Raw genomic sequence first — 25,311 nt, 5'->3', positions numbered from 1 at the left:
ACTCTGGCCTGGACCCTGGCCTGGATTCTGGCCTGGCCTCTGATCTGGACTCTGGTCTGGACTCTGATTTCCGTTTCAGTGCTGTGGAGAAGCTTAAAACCTTGTTGACCCATTTTAAAAATTCTTGAAGTTGGTTGAAAACAACTTTCTCTAAATGCCTGCAAAAAAAAGAGACTTCAGAACTTGGCCTGAAATTAGACAGAACCAAGAGATGCAAACTCTTTTCTTTGAAACCATGGCATGTTGGAAGGATGGAAGGTATCCAGGGCTGAGAAAGGTTTTTAAGAGACCAGATGAAAACCCTGCTGAGCTGGAAACCTTTTCAGCCTCTTCATTCCCTCCTAATTCTGTAATCATTTTTGTCTATTGACATTACCAAGTTTCAAAGATTATAACTCAAGAACTGAAAGGTCAAAGTTATTTAATTAAAGGTAATAAGCTCTAGTTTTCTTTTTAGTTTTAGTATGTGGCTGAAATATAATCCGACCCACATCATGTAAAATTTAGCTGCAGACCTTTTTTCCCATGCCTTTGTATCTATTACTGAATAAATGTTAAGGTGCTTCATGCACGACACAAACCATTTAATACACATCCTCTACACTTGGTCAGCTACACCTGGCTGAAATGTTAGGTTTCTAGGTAAAACCTAATGGGAGCTATAGACTTTTTAGTCTCAGGTGACCAAACCGATCCAAAATGTGCCAAATGCTTTTTTTCTTATTTCTGTGAGACTGGAAACATTTTTGGGCTAGTTAGTTGTAGTTGTATGCCAAACCATTAATTTTGACACAAAATGGAGTCACTACTGTACTTTCTACTGAACATGGGATTTAGCAACTCTTTCTATATCGTTCTTCCACCGCCTGCCCAACCTACAGCATCCATTGTACTTGATCATGTCTACAATAATCACAGTAAAACGGTTGTACAGCATTGTATATGCAGTAAAACGGAAAAGATAATATTACTCACGCATCTAAAACATCCTCCAAGCCTTTGAAATAAAATCTCCTCTTTGTCCGATCCATACTTGCTGCTTTGGCTTCCCTCTGATGATGCGGTGCAGAAATAAACTGAGGGCCAGCCTACTTTTCCCCACAGAGCTTACTTTCTTTCCCTTGACATGCTGAATTACTGGGAAAACTTCAGGTAATCTTCAGTGTGTTTCACATCTGCTGTCTCTGCTGCACATCCGCGCCTCTGCTGGCAGCGCAGGAAGTGACACTAATGCTGTAGGTGACAGTGATGACGGCAGATTCAAACTAGGCACGCTCAGACTTTTATGCTTTCCTTTAATATTTGTATTTTGTGCAGCCTAATCAAAATATTCTTCATGGTTTATACTGGGATTAAACGCTTGCAACTGCTACAGACTGTTTATACTGGGATTAAAAGCTGTGCAGACTGTTTATACTGGATTTAAAAGCTGTTACAGACTGGTTTATAATGGGATTAAAAGCTGTTACAGACTGGTTTATACTGGGATTAAACGCTTCAACTGCTACAGAGTGGTTTATTAGTAACAGGCAGAGCAGAAATATAAGAAACATAACTTTGAGGGGGTTAACAAGTGTGGGTTAAGGGTTAAGAGCTTGTATCAGGGAAAGTCTGCTTCTCTGACTCAGTTTGTGAGCATCATTTATCTGGTGTGCTTTGCAGGAATGTTACGTCCACAACCTGCTGAGGGTGACGGTGTACATCCCATCCATCCGTCAGGATGTGCTGGAGGTGATCATCGGAAGGTTGCTCAAACTAGATGTAAGCTCTGCATTATTATATGATCCCACAGAAAACATGAAAGCTGTGAGTCCTGGTATGTTAGCAGTGTGTGGTGTGTTTCAGGTGAGTGCGTCTCGGTCTGACATCGAGGAGGCCGAGGAGAACGCAGTGCAGAGACAGAGGCCTGAGGAGGGACTCTTTGACATGGTAAGTTTTAATGGTTGGAAAGCTTCACTGTTAATACTGAAGTCCTGTTTAATGTAAAACAGGAAATGTCAGCTGCTGTTTGTACAAGATTTCCTAACACTGGTAAGACTTGGTTATAAGCTAAAAATTAAAGAGGCGTCCATGCGGAGAGATCAGCAACATGCTGATATTCACATTAAGACGGTTGTGTCGTCAGGTGGAAAAGAAAGGAAAAGCTGAGTGTCATCTGCATAGCAGTGGTAGGAGAAACCATGAGAGCTAATACTGCACCGAGTGAGGAGGTGTATAGTGAAAAGAGAAGATGTCCGAGCACCGAGCCCTGATGGTATATGATGGTTGGCCGTGTCAAAGGCAGCAGACAGGTCCAGCAGTATAAGGACTGAGGATTGACCAGCGGATTTGGCAACCTGTAGGGAATCAGTAACTGACAGGAGAGCAGTTTCAGTAGAGCGGCCTTGCCTATAACCAGACTGATATGGATTTAACAGGTTGTTGTCTTGGAGGAACTGTGAGACCTGACTGAAGACGGCACGCTCTAGTAGTTTAGACATGAATGGAAGCAGGGAGACTGGGTGCTTGATAGTTTCCTGTGGTGGGGGACCTGGGCTACTCTGCAGTGGTAGTATATATGAGTGGTAGTATCGACTTGGGTGGCCGGACTGTTCTGGGGGTGGGCAGGGTGGAGGTTCTGGGCTTGGGTGCCTCGGGGTGTCCCCCTCTTTTGGGGATGGAGGGGTTGGTTATTGCTGGGGGATCTGGCCCTACCCAGATGTGCTGCCTTGGGGTGGGTTGGTGCATGCCCTGGTGTCTGGTTGTCACCCCGAGACCCAGGGTTTGGCCCGAGAGCAGGAGGGGTGTAGGGATTTGAAGGGGGGCTGAGTGAGGTTCAGGGGATTGTAGAGGAAGGTGCTGGGGTGTGTTTAGAGGTGAGACTTGGAGGTTTGTGGGTGAGTGAGTGTGTTTATGCTGTGTGTGTTTATGTGTGTGTTTGTGTGTGTGTTTCTGTACAGGTGAAGCAGCTGGTTGTCTGGTGTTAGGTTGGATTAAAGCTCATTGCTTCTTGTCTACTAGATCTTTGTCCCCTCTTCCTTTTATTACTTTCCTTTTTACTTCTCTTCATTATTCTCCTTATTTTCTGTTCCCTTTGATCAGATCCAGCAAGAGTATATAAATTCCTTAACTCAGAATAAATTAAAAAGATAAATAAATAAATAAAATATCTGATTATCAAGAGGAGCCTTATACCTATAAAGCTCCTCTCGGCAAATCAAATGTGTTCGGCACAACACAGCAGTCAGAACATCATTCATCATCAAAGAGAGAAAGAAAAAGAAAGAAAGTCAGTAAGAAAGAAAGAAAGACAAGAGGGAAGGAAAGATATTAGGAGTTTTAGCTCAACAGACTCAAATAACCACAAACAAGAGGAGCAAAACAAATCTACAAATCTGTGTACAACAATTAGAAATCTACAGAGCAAGAGAGAATAAATAAGAAGACTCAAATACAGAAGTATATACATTTAAATAAGGATGTGCAAAATGTAAGAAAAACGATGCACGAAACCAACTAGAATGGAAAAAGTAGAATAAATGTGGTGGCTAGAAGCAGAGGGTGGAGCCTGGTGTCTGAGCAGAGCTGACTTATTGATCAGTGACAGGTTTCCTGTATCGGAGCGTCTCAGTCTGGTAGAGAAGGAGCTCCGCTGGCTGACAGTGTTGGTGGAGAGGATGGTTAGGGTGCAGGGATGCATGGAAAACCTGCAGGATCGTGGCTCTCAAGGACTGATGTTGGCCACCCTTGCTGCAGGTTTTTGATGTGTCACTGCAGTCTCAGGTTGGCCAAGCCCAGCCTTTCTAAGCACCTTAATCACAGGGGAGGCCACTGACGGTGGTCATTGAGGTTGGACGGTCTGGACTTCGTGGGATAGGAAACCAAACCTGGACGTCTTCCAGAGAACTGGAAACTCTCTCCTGACCCAGGCTCACATTTAATAAGTGATTGCAAGATATGAGACAGCTGGGTGGTACAGGTCTTCAGGATCTGGACCGGATCCCATCCAGACCTGCAGCCTTCCTCTGGTTTAGTTTCTCCATCTGTCTCTTAACGAGGCAGCTGAGACCTGAAACCCATCAGTTTTCTCCTGGCTGCCTGGTAGCTGCCAGCTTGATCTCACTTTCCCTGTTATGACCACTACCACAGCTGGCTTGTACCTCTGCTTCTTTGCCTTGACTTTGGCTCTTGCTCTGCACCCTGACGTCTCCTCACAGCTCCTTCAGGTTGACCGGCCTCGCTCCGGGCAGCAGCACAGGCTCTGCACAGCGCCATCAGCTGGCTGTGGGTCGTAAACAATGCTTCCTCCATAGCGCTCCTGTCCTTTAGTCACCAGGAGCGACAAAAGCAGCACAGAGACCACAAGCAAAGTTTTAAAGCAAATAGTAGCATCTGCTTTTAAGTTATATTAAAGACAAAAATATGATTATGTTGCTGTGAAGTTTTTGAAGCTTAAGTTTCCTGCTGGTTGTGTTTGTTTCTGTCAGGATGAGGATGCTGACCATACCTCCACCGGTGTGATGACCCATCCGGTGGCCGAGAGGCTGGACACCCTCATGGCTGTGATCATGGCCTACATCAAGGATGTGTGCCATGTTGACGGTAGGTGAATCACCTGCTCCATTTCAACACTTTTAATCACGACCACAACACCATTCATCTGTCTGAGGTCATATCTGGGCTGGCTTATCCTGTTTTCTGGTCTGCACTGTTTTGTTCTTTCCTGTAGGCGCGTTTTCACATGGAAAGGACGAAAGCGCTGTACAAAGACTCTGTTGACCGTGTTTGACAAGCTCATTCTGCCAAACACATGCTTCCAGCCTATGTCCAGTACACACTCTTCTTTTACCTCTGCAGCTTCAAAATGGTCTGTGTTCCCCACACTCAGGCTCAGTATTCAGCACAGTATTTTCTCACTCATGACTAATATGATAACCAGAAATTATTATTATTAGAATTTTGTGAAACCTTTCTATGAATCATGTTTCTGTCTGTCTTTTACAACCCCTGGTCCAAAAAGTCAGGTCTCTGTGTAAAATGTAAAATCCAGAATCCCATCATCATCTTTTAATCCCAGTAGAAGATCACCAAACACATCAGAGGATGAAACGAAGACGTTTCACCATGTGATGGAAATATGAGCTGATAGTGAATCTGATGGAAAAAGTTCGAACAGGAGCAACAAAAGTCTGGAAAAGTACCTGGTACAAACCAGAAACACCTGGAGGAGCATTGGACAACTAACCAGGTTACCTGGCAACAGGTCAGTAACATGACTGGTATAAAAGGAGCATTTCAGAGAGGCAGAGTCTCTCAGATGGAAAGATGGACAGAGCTTCACCAATCTGAGACAAACTGGTTCTAAAACTGTGGAACAATTTCAGAAAAATGTTCCTCAGACTCTGAAGATCCTCCATCTACAGTGTAGAATATCATCAGAAGATTCAGAGAACCAGGAGGAATCTCTAGTGTGCGTCGGGACAAGGCAAAAGGTGGTTGCTTGTGCATATAACAGACATGATTGTTTACTGGAAATCATGCTTCCCTCTTCACACTAGAGGTTTTTAGACCAACATAGTCTGCTCCTTTCCAGACGGCTCTTTCAGGAGGTAATAGCCTTTCTTTATAGCCAGACGAGTCCAATTGAGAATCTGTTCTTGTTTACAAAGACGGACCCTGGCCAGGAGACAACAACAAGGACGAAAGTTGGTGCTTGATTCTGGGCTTCTCCTGACTCCATAAACAAAGTGTCCTTGGGCAAGAAGTGTATGTGACATGTAAAGAGCTTGAGTGATTAGAAAGCTTTAGGTAAGTGCAGTCCGTTTACCCTGAAAATAAAATGATCAAAGGAGGCACGAACTTCGGGTTTGGAGGAGATTGATGACATCTAGTAGAACGTAGGCTGCAGTTCACCGCAGCTGGGTATTTACAAGCAACTGAAGGCTTCCGGTTCCGCTTTCAAGCTAGATGCCTGCTTAACAAGCAAGCTCCTCCAAAGAACGGATGGAGACGAGAGAGAAATGTAAAAAAACAACGAAGGAATGCCTGAAACTGATGGAGAGTCGAGAGGAATGTGAACCTTGCTTATGCTAACAGCAAAGCGGTGGAGGAAAGCTAAAGAAAAATCAAAGGTGAATATGGAGCGAATTCTACAAGAATACAGGAATTCAGGCACGAAAATAATGACAAATTGAACGTTATTACAGAAGAAATAAATTAAACAAATCAAAGAATCATGGAAACTGAAGGATGTATTGCTAAAGCGGAAGCTAAGCTAGAGACAGTGGAATTAATTATAAAAGACATGTTGAAAACTCAAATGGTGCATATAGAAAAGATAAATGACCAAGAAGCAAGATGCCAAAATCTAAGGATATATAATGTATATATAAAGGGGAAGAACGTAACTCGTGGAGACTTTTGTGGAGAAGTTTCTCAGAGAGTCATTTGAAATCTCTGAATCGGTTGATCCAGATTGAAAGAGCTCACTGAGCACCAACGCTAAAGCCACAGCTACAAACAAACTGACATCGATAGTGGTTAAATTCTTGCAACTCCGGACAAAAGAGCTCATTTTGAGAAGAGGTTGGGAAAAGAAAGCGATCTAAATTAATAAACAAAGGATTTACTTTGATCATGACTACCCGCTGCCATCCTAAATAACCGGAAAGATACAGTGAAGGAAAACGGGTGCTGTGTGAAAAATAAATTAGATTACAAACCCATATCCAGCAAAGCTCTGTGTTTTCTACGCAAGATGGGACAAAAACTTTAACCAAAATGCATATCGCTGCTGTCGGGCAAAACCTCCTATCTCCAAAAACTGTCATTTTTCAAAAAATGAAAAAAAAAACGGAATGGTTTTGTAATAACTGGACATAATGTCATCAAACTTTGCATTATGTTTTAATCATATCTCTTGGTTAAATATTTGTAACAACAACAGACAGACATAGAGGGTGACCAATAGTACAGATTTATGAAGGAAAACAAAAATGACGAATTTGGACATAGGAGGTTTTGGTGCGACAGCAGCGATATGAAGCAACAAAAGACATGAAAGCTCAGGCTTTACAGTGAAGATGGTGCATCCTCGAGGAACCTGACGGAAGTATTGGACGAGGAGCTCTGGTGCACTGCAGGACGAGGGATATCCGAACCGGACAGAGACCTGACGAGACAAGCAACTATCAGAGCCAAACTCCAAACCTTCAAAAGGCAACCTCCACAGTAGATACGGATGAGAACGGTGAAACCCACTCCTTTTTCTTTTTCTTTTTTTTTCTCGTTATCCTCATTCATAAATTTAAGACTTAAATGACTTGATCCTTTGGAGGATAAGGACTTACATTTTATGTCCGAATATGCATGTTCTAAGTTGTCCTTGGGGGGGCCCTGTTTTCACAAGGTTTAAAGAGGCTTTCCCTGCAAATGATGACCAGTATTTCTTCTTTTAGGTCAGGTAAAGGACATCCAACTTACCTTTGCCTTTGGAAGTTCTCTTTTCTTTTTCTATTTTTGAATTGAGTTTGGTTTATGATGTATTTTTTGCAACTTATGTACTTATGTTTAGTTAGAGAGTTTTGCAGCATCCGAATCAACGTTTTTTTATGTTGAGAAAACCATGAACACGGGAAAAATAAAGGTAATTTCACTCAATGTTAATGGCATCCTAAACCAAATAAAAAGGTCAAAATATTACAAAGATGAAAAGGGAGAAGGCTGATATTGTATATCTTCAAGAAACACATTTAATAATCTGGAACACCAAAAACTTAATAAAATGGGATTTGATAAGGTATATTACGCTTCATACAGGGGAAAACATAAGAGGGAGTTACTATATTGATCTCAATAAAATAACCTAGAAGTGACTCAGGAGCATAAAGATGAAAGATTTATTCTGATCATAGGATTAATTGGAGGGCAGGTTTTCAGTTTGATTAATGTATATGCCCCACCAGGTAGTGACATTTCTTTTTATAAACTATGTAGACCACCTAACCACTCGGTTTGGGAACCTTACTCTGTGGTGGAGACTTTAACATTCATTTACAGCCTAAACTAGGACATATATAATAAATCAAGTGGTATTAAAGCAATAGATGTCAAATTTGGCTGACTTTTGAAGGATGTAGGAATAATAAATGTATGGAGGAAAATGTTCCCCAACCGCCAGACAGTATACTCATTACTCTAACCCACACTCTGTAGTAGGATAAATTATATTTTTTTTTACTTTATTTATTCATTTATTTTATTATTAAAGAAAAAGCTATGGTAATTAGCCTAGATGCGGAAAAAGCATTTGACTCGGTAAGTTGGCAATACTTATACAAATTACTGGAAAAATTCCAAATAATTTTATAATCAAAAATATTAAAGCCATTTATGATAAAAAAAAACAGCAAGATTGAAAATTATTGGCCATGTGACCAAATCATTAACATTAGAAAGGGGACTTCGGCAGGGATGTGCCTGGTCCCCTCTACTTTTTGCCATATTTCTAGAACCAATATCTCAGTATATCAGACAGGCAGACAGAATTTGTGGGGTCACAATACAACAAATGTAACATAAAATAATTATGCAAGTTATGCAGACGATGTACTTTAATGTCTAACTAACCCAGAGATCTCGCTGCCAGAAGTCATGACCTTTCTTAACAGTATTGGCACATTATCAGGATACAAATGAAATACAGACAAGATTGAGATACTCTCCTATTTTCACCCTACTGAAAATCTTAAAAAAAAAAGCTTATCCCTTTAAATGGAGCCCAGAATCCCTTAAATATTTAGGGTGAAACCTAACAAAAAAATTTATCAAAATGAATGGGGAAAAAAAACTATCTCCCTTTTTATGGTAACATTAAAAAGCGCCTTAAAAGATGGAATCTTCTTCCTTACCTTAGTCTAAGCGCAAGAATTGAAATGAATGTATTACCAAGATATTTATATTTATTTCAAACATTACCAATAAATATTTTAAAACAATATTTCACTGAATGGGATAAAATGATTTAAAGATTCATATGGCATGGACGCAGACCTTGTATTCGTTACAAAACTACAATTATCAAAAGAAAGAGGAGGATGGGGCCTGCCAAATCTTCAACATTATTTCATATCATCACAAATAAAAGTATTACTTTATTGGTGTGACCCAAACTACAAAGCGCAATGGAAAGATATGGAAAGCTCAAAGGTTATAGATATCCCAATACAAGCTATTTTGGCCAACAATAAACGTCTACAATCAAAAAGCAACATATAAAATCAACAGTCACTATATAGAAGAATTTGATAAAAGAGTATAAATTGGAAAAAGCTATTAAATTCTCGGGCGGAGTGCTTGTGATTCAAATTTCACCCCAATAAAACTGATATGAGATTTAAATCATGGGTTACACAAGGTATTAAATCCTACTTCCAGATCGAACAGGATAACGAAATGAAAGTTTCCAGAACCTGAAAGAGCACTTTAATCTAGAGAAACAAGATTTTTTATAGATATCTACAATTATGGGGTTATTATAACAGTGAAATTAAACAAACCAATAGAGAAGAACATAGCCCATTAATAAAACTCTTTACAAATGCATACAGATCCGAACTCTCTAGGGGAACAGTAGCACAGTTATACAAATACATTTGTAATTTAAATAATCTATCAACTAATTATATTAAAGAAAAATGACGAGGAAGGAGCCTCAGCTATAACAAATGGGACTATATGTGTATATCCCAATGGAGGAGTACAAAATCTTATACATGGAAGGAATTTTGTTGGAAAAATGTGTTTTGCTATTTTATACCTCCATCGCAGAGCGCACATTATTCAGGAGGCTCAGCCCAATGCTGGAGAAATTGTGGCTGCCAAAAGGCTCACCAATACCGTATTTTTTGGGGATGTCCAAAGTTTAGCAGTTACTGGACAAAGGTACATGAAGTGATGCAAATGATTTTTAAAATCAAAATTCCTTTTGACTTCAAAATAATGTATTTAGGGTACAAATCCCCAAACTTGAAAGGGATAGATGGATATCTGTGGAATTTGCTTTTGGCAGCAGGAAAGGACACATTAGCTAAAAAATGGATGGAGCAAAGTGAATGAATGACGTGACAACAGCCATATACAGAATGGAATTTGCTTTTCCCTTTTATCCTCCCCTACAATAACTAAACTTGTACCTGTTGCACCTCTCCCCAACCTTTTTTTTTGATTATACACGAGATTTCATTTTGTTTTTTCTTTTGTTATTTTGTTCTCTTTTTTTTTTTGTCTTTTTCCCTAAAATAATAGTTGTGTTATTTGGATTTAAAGTTGTATTGTTATACATGGAATGCATATTTCAACCAATAAAAAAGGAAAAATAAATAAATAAATAAAATAAAATGAAAAATAAAAGCAACTGAAGGCATGAAGGAGATTTTCCAGTTAAATTTTTGTCGAAGAGTAGTTACCAGTGAGTTTGTCTGTGAGACTGGAGCCTGTATTACAGTGTGTGCAGAATTATTAGGCAAATGAGTATTTTGATCACATCATCCTCTTTATGCATGTTGTTCTACTCCAACCGGTACAGGCTTGAAAGCCTACTACCAGTTAAGCATATCAGGTGATGTGCATCTCTGTAATGAGAAGGGGTGTGGTCTAATGACATCAACACCCTATATCAGGTGTGCATAATTATTAGGCAACTTCCATTCCTTTGGCAAAATGGGTCAGAAGAGAGATTTGACGGACTCTGAAAAGTCAAAAATAGTGAGATGTCTTGCAGAGGGATGCAGCGCTCTTAAAATTGCGGAGCTTTTGAAGCGTGATCATCGAACAATCAAGCGTTCATTCAAAATAGTCAACAGGGTCGCAAGAAGCGTGTTGAAAAAACAAGGCGCAAAATAACTGCCCATGAACTGAGGAAAATCAAACGTGAAGCTGCCAAGATGCCATTGGCCACCAGTTTTGCCATATTTCAGAGCTGCAACATCACCGGAGTGCCAAGAAGCACAAGGTGTGCAATACTCAGGGACATGGCCAAGGTAAGGAAGGCTGAAAACGACCACCACTGAACAAGACGCACAAGATAAAACGTCAAGACTGGGCCAAGAAATATCATAAGACTGATTTTTCTAAGGTTTTATGGACTGATGAAATGAGAGTGAGTCTTGATGGGCCAGATGGATGGGCCCGTGGCTGGATCAGTACAGGGCAGAGAGCTCCACTCCAACTCAGATGCCAGCAAGGTGGAGGTGGGATACTGGTATGGGCTGGTATCATCAAAGATGAGCTTGTGGGACCTTTTCGGGTTGAGGATGGAGTCAAGCTCAACTCCCAGTCCTGCCAGTTTCTGGAAGACACCTTCTTCAAGCAGTGGTACAGGAAGAAGTCAGCATCGTTCAAGAAAAACATGATTTTCATGCAGGACAATGCTCCATCACACGCATCCAAGTATTCCACTGCGTGGCTGGCCAGAAAAGGTCTAAAAGAAGAAAAAATAATGACATGGCCTCCTTGTTCACCTGATCTTAACCCCATAGAGAACCTGTGGTCCCTCATCAAATGTGAGATCTACAGGGAGGGAAAACAGTACACCTCTCTGAACAGGGTCTGGAAGGCTGTGGTTGCTGCTGCACGCAATGTTGATCGTGAACCGATCAAGACACTGACAGAATCTATGGATGGCAGGCTTTTGAGTGTCCTCGCAAAGGTGGTTATATTGGTCACTGATTTGTTTTTGTTTTGTTTTTGAATGCCAGAAATGTATATTTGTAAAAATGGTGAAAATAAATAAGTGAAATGGGTATATATTTGGTTTTTGTTAAGTTGCCTAATAATTATGCACATTAATAGTCACCTGCACACACAGATATCCTCCTAAGATACTAAAACTAAAAAAGCCCCACTCCAACTTCCAAAAATATTCAGCTTTGATGTTTATAAGTCTTTTGTGTTCATTGCGAACATAGTTGTTAGGGCTGCTCGATTATGGGAAAAATGATAATCACGATTATTTTGATTGAAATTGAGATCTCGATTATTTAACACAATTATAGATAAGAGGTTGGGAGGGGGGACATTTGAAGTGTTTACTGTGGTAATGCTGACTAGTTTCTTTCCACCAGGTCCCCATAACTATTGTTTGTCTCAGACCAGCAGCTCTGTTCCGCCTGGTGTGATCTAGAAAAAATAGTCTGGAGACATTTCGTTTTCACGTTTAAATCCGCGTCAATAAAATGTAGCGCAACATTTCTATACGGCTCTGTTGCGGCTTTACCACAGGTCCGTAGCGGTGGCGAAACATCGGACTGTCACCACGTCTTTCACACACCCTCACTACACTCATCATACAGGGAAGAAAGAGACAGTCCACTAACATGGTGGTGAGATGGCAGTGATGCCGTTTGTCCAAAGTGTTGATGAGGTTCTTAAATCCCGGATTGTTCACTGTGTTAACTGAGAAAAAAGTTCTGTTTGTTTATAACGTTTGTCGCTCTGTGACTCTGGAAGCTGGATTATTTAGTTGCGACTCTCAAAAATTGAACATTTTTCTATTTTTTGTGTTACGTCGCAAGCCCCCGTGTGCGCGTCTGCGTGCATGAACGCAGCAGTGGGAGGAGTCTGCAGCAAAGCGCTGCGCTCGATTTGAAAACAGCACAAATCAAAGGACAAAAAATAATCGGACCATTTCATTTTTATGATCGTTAAAAACCCAGATCGTAATTGCGATTAAAATTCGATTAATTGCCCAGCCCTAGTTGTTGTTCTATAATAAAATTAATCCTCAAAAATACCACTTGCCTAATAATTCTGCACACCCTGTAGTGTGATATTCATGGAAGACTTTTGGTAAGAAGGTTAAGATGTTCACTATGCGGTGTCGGTCAGATCAAAGTTCTCTTTGGTAAAGTCAAATTTCTTTACTGTCACTCGTAAACACAACAGCACAGTAATGCAACCGCAGGTGAATGAATCTGTGTGTGGTCTATAAACAAAGAAATGCTAAGTTAATGTTAAGGTTCGTTCTAGCAAATAACCTCATTTCAACTATGAAATATTGATAATGAGTCTCTTACAGTTAGAACTATACATGGATAATCCTATTATCTGCTTATTTGTTCTATGTTTCATTTACTTATATTCGATCCATATTGTGCATAATTGTACCTAATATAAATACACAACTAGAAATATCCACTACATTGTCACTTCCTAATCTGTTTAGCTTATACCAAAATGTCCAAAGCTAACTGTTATTTAGGATATAACAGGTCAGCTAGCTTAACAGCGTGAACCAGCCACATGGTGAAGGGATGAACATTTACACATAAGCAAATTAACTAAATGACATTGAAAGCCATAGAAAAATGCTTCTTAGGCAGGAATATAACACCGTACTTACAGTTATTCCCAACAGCCAGTTCCCCAGAGCTACAGGTGGCAGTGGTGGGAAGGCCTTGCAGGTTTCAGCAAGACCATGCTGAACCACATCCTGCATCCATCACAACTGCATGGCTTCACAGGAGAAGAGCTTCTGAACTGGCCTAGCTGCAGTCTAGTCCAGACCTAAATATGGCCTGATGAGATTCTGGTTTTATTAACATTTTATACAGAGAACCAACTCTTAGAACTGGGGTTGTATAGCAGACACAGGATCAAGTATTTTGTTTTGTTTTTTTTTTGTTTTGTTTTGTTTTTTTTTTGCTGTCTGATTTGCATAGATGTGGAGATGTGCAGTTCCGGGAGTTCTGGTTTTATTGTATTTTCTTGATTTTTATGTCAGGCACTGGCAGAGGCCTTCTTAGATCACCTGTGGAGGATCCTACAGAACCCATCTCAGCCTTCTGTCCTCCGTCAGGCCGCCGCTGGATATATGGGAAGCTTTCTTGCCAGAGCCACGTTTGTTCCTGTAGCGTAAGTTGATGTGCACTTTCTGTTGAAGACAACTTGTGTAAAACATGTAACCTGTTTTGTTAAACTGACGTAGACTTGTTCTGCAGCACTGTGCGGGCATGTCTGGACTTGCTCTTCTCTTGGATTCACGGATACATAGACAGCCAGGACAGCAGTGGTAAACAGGTGTGTTGTGACGTCAGCCTCCACGGACCTTTCTACGCCGTCTGCCAGGCTGTCTTCTACACTATCATCTTCAGGCACAGAGGCATACTGGAGGCCAACATGAAGAAAGGTAAACATGATGAAAAACAAGACCTGACAGGGTGTCCGTCTTCCATAGACCGGAATTTAGGGCGTCCGTCTTCCATATACCTGAGTTCAGGGCGTCCGTCTTCCATAGACCGGAGTTCAGGGCGTCCGTCTTCCATAGACCGGAGTTCAGGGCGTCCGTCTTCCATAGACCGGAGTTCAAGACGTCCGTCTTCCATAGACCGGAGTTCAGGGCGTCCGTCTTCTATAGACCGGAGTTGAGGACGTCTGTCTTCCATAGACCGGAGTTCAGGGCGTCCGTCTTCCATAGACCGGAGTTCAAGGCGTCCGTCTCCCGTAGAACGGAGTTCAGGACGTCCGTCTTCCATAGACCGGAGTTCAGGACGTCCGTCTTCCATAGACCGGAGTTCAGGGCGTTTGTCTTCCATAGACCGGAATTTAGGGCATCCGTCTTTCATAGACCGGAGTTCAGGGCGTCCGTCTTCCATAGACCGGAGTTCAGGGCGTCCGTCTTCCATAGACCAGAGTTCAGGGCACCCGGCTAGAGTTCATAATGTGGTCTCTGTGTTTGTGTCAGGCCTGGAGTACCTGCAGAACCTGAACCTGGAGCGGGTGGTGATGTGTCAGCTGAATCCTCTGAAAGTATGTCTACCTTCAGTCAGCAGCATGTTTGCAGCCATCACCAGGTACATAAACCCTATCCTGCTCTGACTCCGCCTTCGTTGTGTCTTAAATTTATGCAGAATAGAGTTGAAAATCTGTCATTTATATCAAACCACATGGTTCCTATCCGTGATCAATATGAGGACGATATGTGATCCACTAGGCAGAGAAGCAGGTCTTGCAGTCCTGTATTATATTGTTGGCTCCAGTTTTTCATCCTTGGCTAGTGATGTAAAATCCAGCCAAAAGTTAATTAAACTTATTACATTATTGGTTAAATTTTGTAATGTTATCTGCTTTATTGCATTTAACATATTATAAGTGAATGCATTTACATGTGAAACTCAAAAAATTAGGAAATAAATCAAAACCTAATTTATTTCAGTAATTCAACCTAAAAAGGGAAACTGTTATATATACTCATTATATGCAAACTGAGATATTTGTGTTAAAAATGTGATGATTATAACTTCCAGCTGATGAAAACCCAAAAATCATAATCTCAGAAAATTAGAATATTACATGAAATCAATAAAAAAAGGAACCTGCTGAGGCTTTTCCTCCTGGTGGAGGGAGGTGATGGTTTCTGTCCAGCTGTCAGGTCAGCAGCCTTCCCCATGATGCTGGACTCTACTGGAACAGACTGAGACCATCTAGATGCTCAGGAGGTCTCTGCAGGTGTTTGGATGGATCAGCTGGTTAGAGTTGATTGATTGGCTCTTAAAGGCTACAACACCGGTCCTTTTCACACTTTTCTAATTTTCTGAGATTCACTCGCATGTATGATACTGACTGGAATTAAAAGCTGCTACAGACTGGTTTATACTGGGATTAAAAGCTGCTACAGACTGGTTTATACTGGAATTAAAAGCTGCTACAGACTGGTTTATACTGGGATTAAAAGCTGTTACAGACTGGTTTATACTGGGATTAAAAGCTGCTACAGGCTGGTTTATACTGGGATTAAAAGCTGCTACACTGGTTTATACTGGGATTAAAAGCTGCTACAGACTGGTTTATACTGGGATTAAAAGCTGCTACAGGCTGGTTTATACTGGGATTAAAAACTGCAACAGACTGGTTTATACTGGGATTAAAAGCTGCTACAGACTGGTTTATACTGGGATAAAAAGCTGTTACAGACTGGTCTATACTGGGATTAAAAGCTGCTACAGACTGGTTTATACTGGGATTAAAAGCTGCTACAGACTGGTTTATACTGGGATTAAAAGCTGCTACAGACTGGTTTATACTGGGATTAAAAGCTGCTACAGACTGGTTTATACTGGGATTAAAAGCTGTTACAGACTGGTCTATACTGGGATTAAAAGCTGCTACAGACCGGTTTATACTGGGATTAAAATCTGCTACAGACCGGTTTATACTGGGATTAAAAGCTGCTACAGACTGGTTTATACTGGGATCAAAAGCTGCTACAGACTGGTTTATACTGGGATTAAAAGCTGTTACAGACTGGTTTATACTGGGATTAAAAGCTGCTACAGACTGGTTTATACTGGGATTAAAAGCTGTTACAGACTAGTTTATACTGGGATTAAAAGTTGTTACAGACTAGTTTATGCTGGGATTAAAAGCTGCTACAGACTGGTTTATACTGGGATTAAAAGCTGTTACAGACTGGTTTATACTGGGATTAAAAGCTGCTACAGACTGGTTTATACTGGGATTAAAAACATCAGGAATTTACTCTTGTTTTTGTCACACACTAAACATTTCATGTGATTTTTCTCAGACCACTGTTGACAGACCACTATTCGTGTCTGCACAGCTTCAGATGGATTTTAACCCTGTGCTTATCTGTTTTGTCTCATTATGGCTGTGAAATCCTCCTAAAATAAACATGTTTAAGGTCGGTATTATCAGCAGAATCCACTGAATCCTACTGCTTCAGTACATAGTTAGTAGAACCGTAGCAGGGAAGTAGAGCAGCGTTTACTTCCTGGAGCTGGAGCTGGTGTACCTGCAGTGATGATGAGACGAACCACATTAACACCTTTCTGCTGGGCTTGTTTCAGGAAGTATCAGGTGGTGTTCTGCTACACTATCATTGAGAGGAACAACCGCCAGGTGCTGCCGGTGGTTCGCAGCTCTGCAGGAGGGGACGGGGTGACCACCATCACCAACCCTCTGGACAGCTTCTTCCCGTTTGACCCCTACCTGCTTAAGAAGTACGTAGATAGTTTATGGGAGAAGATAGTCAACAGTTCCACCAGTAACCCCAGGCCATCAGCCACATATCTTCATCATCCAACAGTGCCCTCCTCATCGCTCATTTACTCGTCTTTTTAAAACCATGACGATCTGTACAGGAAAGTGTACCATGCAGCTTCCCTGCATGGTACCAGAAATCACTTTAAATGTGGCAAAGAGGAGTCATCCAGGCTGACAGTCTTTCAGTGGAACTTCACTGAACATGATCCTTGCAGATTTTTCTGAAATTCTCCAGATGCACTAAACATATAACCCCCAACCCGAACCTTAACAAAGCTGTTTTTATATCCCAGGTCCGGTCAGGTGATTGAGCCACTGTACCAGGTCTGGGAGGAAGTCGCAGACTCGGAGCTGCTTCCCTGCAGAGCAACCCAGCAGGTGAGATGATGGAAAAATAGATGAGGTTTTATTTTACTTATTTATTTTAAGCCTCATGTCCCATTTCTGTTCTGGCGATTGTGAATTATTCATCCTTTGTGTAGAGTCTGCATGTTACTGCCATGTACGCGTGGCTTCTCGGCGTGTAGGCGTTGCTTCTCGGCGTGTAGGCGTGGCTTCTCGCCGTGTAGGCGTGGCTTCTCGCCGTGTAGGCGTGGCTTCTCGCCGTGTAGGCATTGCTTCTCGCCGTGTAGGCGTGGCTTCTCGCCGTGTAGGCGTGGCTTCTCCACGTGTAGGCGTTGTTTCTCGCCGTGTGGGCGTTGCTTCTCGCCGTGTAGGCGTGGCTTCTCGCCGTATACGCGTGGCTTCTCCCCGTGTTTGCGTGGCTTCTCCCCGTGTTTGCGTGGCTTCTCCCCTTGTAGGTGTGGCTTCTCCCCGTGTAAGCGTGGCTTCTCCCCGTGTAGGCGTGGCTTCTCGCCGTGTAGGCGTTGTTTCTCGCCGTGTAGGCGTTGCTTCTCGCCGTGTAGGCGTTGTTTCTCGCCGTGTAGGCGTTGCTTCTCGCCGTGTAGGCGTGGCTTCTCGTGTAAGCGTGGCTTCTCCTCGTGTGGGCGTGGCTTCTCCTCGTGTAAGCGTTGCTTCTCGCCGTGTACGCGTGGCTTCTCCCCGTGTTTGCGTGGCTTCTCCCCGTGTATGCGTGGCTTCTCCTCGTGTATGCGTGGCTTCTCGCCGTGTACGCGGTTCTCCAAGTGGGCAAATTACGCATTTATGCTTTTAGGCTAAAGGAATGTCATTATTATTATTATTAATATTATTTTCTATTATTCTGAGTTCTGAGTCCTGACTTATTTGTTATGAGGGAAGGTTTAATTTTACCAGATCTCCTAAATAACTTTTTATTCTTCAGAATTTCAATATTCTCACCTGAACAGCTATTAGAGAAACAGTATGATTTCCTCACCGCCGTGCTTTACAACAGTTTGGTTGGAGGCACTCAGGGACTCACTCTGGACGGCTCCTGTCCACGTTCCTCTGCAGATATAAACTAATAAAATAAGTTTCCTGGGTGTCTCCATACCTGCATCAAGATTCATTGTTTATTTTGTGTGTCAGGGCTCAAAGGAGGACGAGGATGACTTCCTGTGTGAGGACACACCGCAGACCGATGGCATCCTAGGAATGACGCCTAGCTCCTACGGCTCAAACATCTGCAGTCCGAGCGGTGTCGGGTCACCTCCCTTCCCCCGCCAGTAGCCGTTCAGGCTCCAGCTTTTGAGTTCAGACCTCGGTTTAACCAGGAGTGCCTGCTCTGGGAGAGTCGGTCCTTTCCTTTACTCAGACCTGACAGCAGCTTCAGGCTGTGTAGACATTAATCTGTACTTCCACATCTTTCTACCAGCAGCCAGGAGCGCCTGAGAAGTCCGTGTCCAGAGGATTATCTGATGAGCTATAACAGTAACTGCTCGTGGGGGTGGTTTGTAGCTAAACATTGAAAACTTCAGGTATTAGGATCCTGATCCTTCTAACCTGATGATTAGGTTAAATTAGAGATCTGAGATTGCACATTAAGTTTAAAATTAACAGATCAACACTGTAAATGACTTTTACTGTCTTTTTTTAAATGTAGAAATAAAATTGTATTTCAACAGTAGTTATGTATGTGAAGGAAAACTATGCTGAAAACTTTGGGGAAACGTCAGCTCTTTAATACTTGGACCTGCTTTACAGTTTCCACAGATTTAACCTACATTCACAGACTTTCCCATTAAAACCAACCAGTCACCTAAAATGTGTTCGACATCCAGCCACAGAGCTTCTATTTCACATTGCAGTGTTTATGTAGCAAAAGTGAATTTACAAATGAAAAATAAGTACCGTATGATCTGGATTAGAAGTTGCTCCAGACTATAAGTCGCATCACTGAATAGGGTAAAATCGCTAAATAAATCAGGCCATTTACCATTCAGTCATAAAATGGGTCATGACGAGGAAAACATCTGTCACGTTTACTTAGAAATTTATTTCACAAAATCCAAGAACAAACATTTAATCTGAAAATTGAAGTTATTCACCTACACAACAACACACGGAACCAGAGAGGTCCGGGACGTTAGCATAACACCTGGGATTTTTTAACCTGTGAAAGAGAACTAGTCTCCTTGTACAGCTTAATGAACAGCTGATTGAGGTTCTTAGAAGGTAGGAACATGTTTACGTCACATCTGGCATTTAAGGACATGACCCGCCCCAACACCGACCAAGTTAATGTTAAATATGAAGTAACTGGGTCAGCTGTTCACTGCACATCAAGTCCCGACCCCCCCCCCCCCGCAGTTGTCTTACAGCATCTGTAAAGTGAGACAAGGACATTGGTGAGAAAAAGGAAACAATTACATTTTGAAAGTGCTCTTGCATTATAAACAACTCCAGGACTGCTCACCATCACCCCTTCTTCGTTGTGTCTACAAGTTCTGCTGTGGATGGTGGGGGAATGGGTGGGAGGGGACTAAATCTTCTTGGGTCATCTGGGTGCTGAGGTCTGCGTTCTTCCAGGTCAGTGGCCGACTGTTTATGTACCCAAATCTAAATAACTCACCATCATCAACATGTCAGCACGCATAAAAAGTAATGTGCTGTACTCAGACCACGCAGCGCCGCAGAAACATAAGGAGATTCTGGCTCACTGCTCACCAGACTTTCTTCATGCTCTGAGCGAAATTACTTTAAATCTTTTGAAAAGGAACATTCCTCTGACGTCATGCCAATATAAAAACCTGAAGAGAATTATCAGACTGTTGGCTTATAAAAAAAAAAAAAACTGGGATAAAACGCAAGAGAAAGGTCAGATAAATAAGAAGGTCCAAGACCATTAAGACATTTATAAACTACTAAAAGAACCTTAAAATCAATCGTGAAATGCATGGGTAGCTAATTCAGCTATTTTAAAACTGGTTTTATGTGTTCCTGCCCTCTGGTCCTCATTGGAACTTGTGCTGCCAAGTTCTGAAGTAGCTGTATGTTTGAGATGGACTTTTTGGGAAGACCAGAGAGCAGGGCATTACAGTAATGTAATCTACTAGAAATAAAAGCACCAGCACCTTGGTGCTGGCAAGACAGACCATAGGTTAGGACCAGGTCCAGGGCCGCAGCAGTGGACAGGCCATAGGTCAGGACCAGGTCCAGGGCTGCACCAATGGACAGGCCATAGGTTAAGACCAATTCCAGGGCCACACCAGTGAACAGGTCATAATTTAGGACCAGGTCCAGGGCTGCACCAATAGACAGGCTATAGGTTAGGACAATTTGGTGGTCTATAAACTGTGCTGGATAAAACAAATGAGTGATGCTAAAAAGAAGAAAAGTTATTTATTGTGCTGATGTTGATTGTTGAGCAATCAGCGTTTTTTTACCTCCACTTATAGAAAAAAAAACTTCAAATTTGGGGGAGATACCTCAGTGAGCGTAACTGATGCATCTGTACCAAGCCAAGTCTCAGTTAAAAAGAGACAATTGATATTATCTAAAATCAGATCATTGATAATAAAGGACAGAGTAGATGAGGACAGCGTAGATGAAGGACAGAGTAGATGAGGACAAAGTAGATGGAGGACAGAGTACATGGAGAACAGAGTAGGTGGAAGACAGAGTAGATGGAGGACAGTAGGTGCAGGACATAGTAGATGGAGGACAATAGATGGAGCACAATGAATGGAGGACAGAGTAGATGGCAGGCAGTAGATAGAGGGCAAAGTAGGTGAGGACAGAGTACATGAGGACAGAGAAGATGGAGGACAGTATAGGTGGAAGACAGAGTAGATGGAGGACAGAATAGGTGGAAGACAGAGTAGATGATGACAAAGTAGATGGAGGGCATTACATGGAGGACAGAGTAGGCTGAAGAGAGTAGGAGGAGAGAGTAGATGGAGGGCAGTAGGTGAGGACAGAGTAGATGAGGTGGATGGATGAATGAGTCGGTGGAAGACAGAGTAGATATAGGAAAGAGTAAGTGGAGGACAGTAGATGGAGGACAGTAGATGAGCGAGTAGATGGATGAGAGTAAATAGAGGACAGAAGGTGGACAATAGATAGAGGACAGAGTAGATAAGGACAGAGTAGATGGAGGACAGAGTCGGTGGAAGACAGGGTAGATGGAGGACATAATAGGTGCAGGACAGAGTTGATGGAAGACAATAGATGGAGGATATTAGATGGAGCACAATAAATGGAGGACAGAGTAGATGGATGACAGTAGATGAGGACAGAGTAGATGGAGGACAGAGTCGGTGGAAGACAGAGTAGATGGAGGACATAATAGGTGCAGGACAGAGTAGATGGAAGGTGTTGTTTTAAATTGTTGGTTTTCTTGGTTTAAAAATATTTGTTCACCACCTGTATCAGAAGGAAGAGTGTTCAAAAATCCACATTTTTAAAAGAAGGCAAAAACACCAGAGATTGAGTAGAATTGACAATTCTTTGTTGAGCCAGTAATAAAAAAGCAATACATATCTCTTAAGAGGAGGTCTGTTAGCTTAGCTTCTGGTCCACTAATACACGAAGTGTCGGGACCTTTGGTTCAGCCAAAAGACCCGCCTACCTAAGTTATCCTCCTCATTTATACTGATACAATGCATTGTGGCTATGTGCGTTCATGTGGTGCGCATTCATGTGAATGTGTATTTTGCAAGGTGGTCCCTCCTTCTTCCGGGAATTTGATTCCTCCAGGTCCTCCTTCTGGGGTACGTCAGAGCTGAAAGGAAAGAAGATGCTTCGCTCTGCCCTGTTATCTGTCTGCCTTTCTGTGCTGACTCCCTTTTACCTGTTCCCACAGTTTTACACAAAGGCTGTTCTTTAATAAGTTTTCTGAGTTACTGGAAAATTCTGCTCTGCTTGGAGTGAGTAGATAAGTAAGGGAATATAACAATATTTACAACAACTCCCTTGCTGAACACCCAGAACAGTTTCAAGGTCCCTTGCTATTTTCCCAGTATTGAACTCAGTAACCCTGTATGAGTTTGTGTCCTGTTTGTGAATGCACTGTCTGTAAGCTGTGTTGTTAGTTAAGCTGTCTGACCTCAGCAACACTATAATAATGTAGCTCTTATTCATTAAAAGCAGAGCCTAATGAATGTCACTAGAATGTAAGGATAAAATGTAAATGAGTAAATGAACAATAATGTTTAAATGAGTAAATGAATAATAAATGAGTAAGTGAATAAGAATGCTTATAAAATATTTGCAACAAAGACAATAGATGGAGGACATTAGATGAAGCACAATAAATGGAGGACAGAGTAGATGGAGGGCATTAGATGGAGGACAGAGAAGGCAGAGGAGAGTAGGAGGACAGAGAAGATGGAGGACAGTAGATGATGATAAAGTAGATGAGGACAGAGTAGGTTGAAGACAAAGTAGATGGAGGACAGAGTAGATGGAAGACAGAGTAGGTGCAGGACAAAATAGATGAGGACAGAGTAGATGGATGACAGTAGATGAGGACAGAGTAGGTGCAGGACAGAGTAGATGGAAGACAATAGATGGAGGACATTAGATGGAGCACAATGGAAGACAGAGTAGATGGATGACAGAACATGTGCAGGACAGAGTTGATGGAAGACAATAGATGGAGGACATTAGATGGAGCACAATAAATGGAGGACAGAGTAGATGGATGACAGTAGATGAGGACAGAGTAGATGGAGGACAGAGTAGGTGCAGGACAAAGTAGATGGAGGACGAGCAGGTGGAAGACAGAGAAGATGGAGGATAGAGTAGGTGGAAGACAGAGTAGATGAGGACAAAGTAGATGGAGGACAGACCAAATGGAGGATAGAGTAGGTGGAAGAAAGTAGTAATGCTATGCCAATTACATGCTAATATGCTAATGCTATGCCAATGACATGCTAATATGCTAAGGCTATGCTAATGCTATGCTACTGCTATGCTAATTACATGCTAATATGCTAATGCTATGCTAATTACATGCTAATATGCTAATGCTATGCCAATTACATCTCAAATCTTGAGATATGGATTTGATCAGCTGGTCCCTAAATGCAATCGACCAAATTTATTCGAACCGGAAAACAGGTGTAGGGGAGCCTGCTTGTCCAGGCGGAACGTTTTCGGCTGGATATGTGATGGATTCCTGGGGAGTGTGGAAAGTCATGTGTCTGTCGATCCTTTCTGTTGAGGACGCTGAAGACATCTATACATTCGGATTCATGATAACTGGGTTTCTGCTGTTTGGAGTGGGCGGTTTCCTGGCATATCGCAAAATTCGGACACTGTCGGCAGTCACTGGCAAGCTGCCGGATTTCTGTACTGGTGTGTGCCGAGCTATGAACAATCAGGCTTTGGCGGTGCAGGAGCTGAATCGTAAACTGGAGGCTATTCAAGCTCTGGATGGCAAACTGGTTGCGATTTCTGAGCTTGTACGTAAGATGGTCACCAACTTGGAGAAGTTGTCGGCTCGGCTGGATGAAAATTGACCCATATTTCGGATGATTGGAGTAGCCAGTGAGAGACTCAAGGCAGACGAAACAGCTCTGGCCTGAACCAAAACAAATGCTGTTATCAAATTCGGCTCCCTGTACTGGCCTTGGATGGCTGGTTAAAAGTTCCCTGGAATGTTATGTTGACGGATGCTCAGTCCCCCCCCCCCCCCCCTCCCTCCTCCCGGGCGATGGACTTTAACCTGGATCAGCTCCCAAGGATGCCCACTATCATCAGGCGGCAGAGACTGTGAGGGAGAACTGGGGCAAAGTTCATATGCTCACTTCTACGCACACACACGCACCACACTCAAGTACACCACTACAGATACACCTCCCCGTGATTCACTGCCTTGGCCGCCACGTGTTTCTGATGTCGTGATTGTCTGAGTTATGTTCTTTATGTACTGAGGAGTGTTTTTTGTATCTCAATAATGGGCCCTTGGGCCCAGTGTGGAGATGCCTTTTTTTATCCTCTCCAGCTACATCTTACTCCCTACTGTTACCTTTCACCTATATCTAAGACAAGGAGCGCTGGGGAAACGGCTGCTCCGTCAGACTGCCTGTTCCTGTTGTGTCATATGTTGTTTTGTCTAGTCTTGAATGGGTTGTACTGAAAACAACACATTTCACTGTACAATTGTACCTTGTATAACTGTGCATGTGACAAATAAACCTCTTTGAATTTGAATTTGAATATGCTAATGCTATGCTAATTACATGCTAATAGGCTAATGCTATGCTAATTACATGCTAATATGCTAATGCTATGCTAATTACATGCTAATATGCTAATGCTATGCTAATTACATGCTAATATGCTAATACTAGGCTAATTGCATGCTAATGCTATGCTAATTACATGCTAATATGCTAATGCTTTGCCAATTACATGCTAATATGCTAATGTTATGCTAATGCTATTTTAATACTATGCTAATTACATGCTAATATGCTAATGCTATGCTAAGTACATGCTAAAATACTGATGCTATCCTAATGATATGCCAATTACATGCTATGTTAATACTGTGCCAATTACATGCTAATATGCTAATGCTATGCTAATTACATGCTAATATGCTAATGCTTTGCCAATTAATCATGCTAGCATGGACAGAACACTGACTGACTTCACTCAGTATGTGGACTGCTCCACTCAGGACAATAAAACTCTGGACCTACTGTATGAAAACGCACAGGGAGCATACAGTGCAACCGCCCTTCCCCCCCTCGGCAGGTCAGATCACAACCTGGTTCTGCTTTCACCAAAGTATGTGCTTATTGTCCGGCAGCAGCCTGTGCCCACAAGGAGAGTGAGGAGGTGGACACAGGAGGCTGAGGAGGCCCTGCAGGACTGCTTTGACTGCACAGACTGGGATGCACTCTGCCTGCCTCATGGGGAGGA

General features: G+C 42.2%; 1 protein-coding gene and 1 long non-coding RNA gene across 2 annotated transcripts in view; one reads left to right on the top strand and one right to left on the bottom strand.

The window, feature by feature from the left end:
- The window catches only part of rrn3 (RRN3 homolog, RNA polymerase I transcription factor), a 31,495-nt gene extending 12,432 nt beyond the window's left edge, over window positions 1-19,063 (top strand). The window contains 10 exon segments of the mRNA XM_042001739.1: window positions 1,663-1,761; window positions 1,846-1,929; window positions 4,467-4,601; window positions 4,721-4,846; window positions 13,760-13,890; window positions 13,977-14,164; window positions 14,720-14,828; window positions 16,842-16,994; window positions 17,331-17,415; window positions 18,526-19,063. Of these exon segments, the coding sequence (XP_041857673.1) occupies window positions 1,663-1,761; window positions 1,846-1,929; window positions 4,467-4,601; window positions 4,721-4,846; window positions 13,760-13,890; window positions 13,977-14,164; window positions 14,720-14,828; window positions 16,842-16,994; window positions 17,331-17,415; window positions 18,526-18,666 (1,251 nt within the window). The 3' untranslated portion in view covers window positions 18,667-19,063.
- On the bottom strand, window positions 1,396-22,573 carry LOC121650394. Its single transcript, XR_006012262.1, has 3 exons — window positions 22,493-22,573; window positions 11,822-11,833; window positions 1,396-1,407 (listed from the first exon to the last, which is right to left on the bottom strand). It is a non-coding gene; the product is annotated as an uncharacterized LOC121650394 (long non-coding RNA).
- Between the last annotated feature and the right edge of the window lie 2,738 nt (window positions 22,574-25,311).

Source organism: Melanotaenia boesemani, chromosome 2 (assembly GCF_017639745.1).
Source record: "Melanotaenia boesemani isolate fMelBoe1 chromosome 2, fMelBoe1.pri, whole genome shotgun sequence".
Lineage (NCBI taxonomy): Eukaryota > Metazoa > Chordata > Actinopteri > Atheriniformes > Melanotaeniidae > Melanotaenia > Melanotaenia boesemani.
This window is presented reverse-complemented; position numbering and strand designations above follow the sequence as displayed.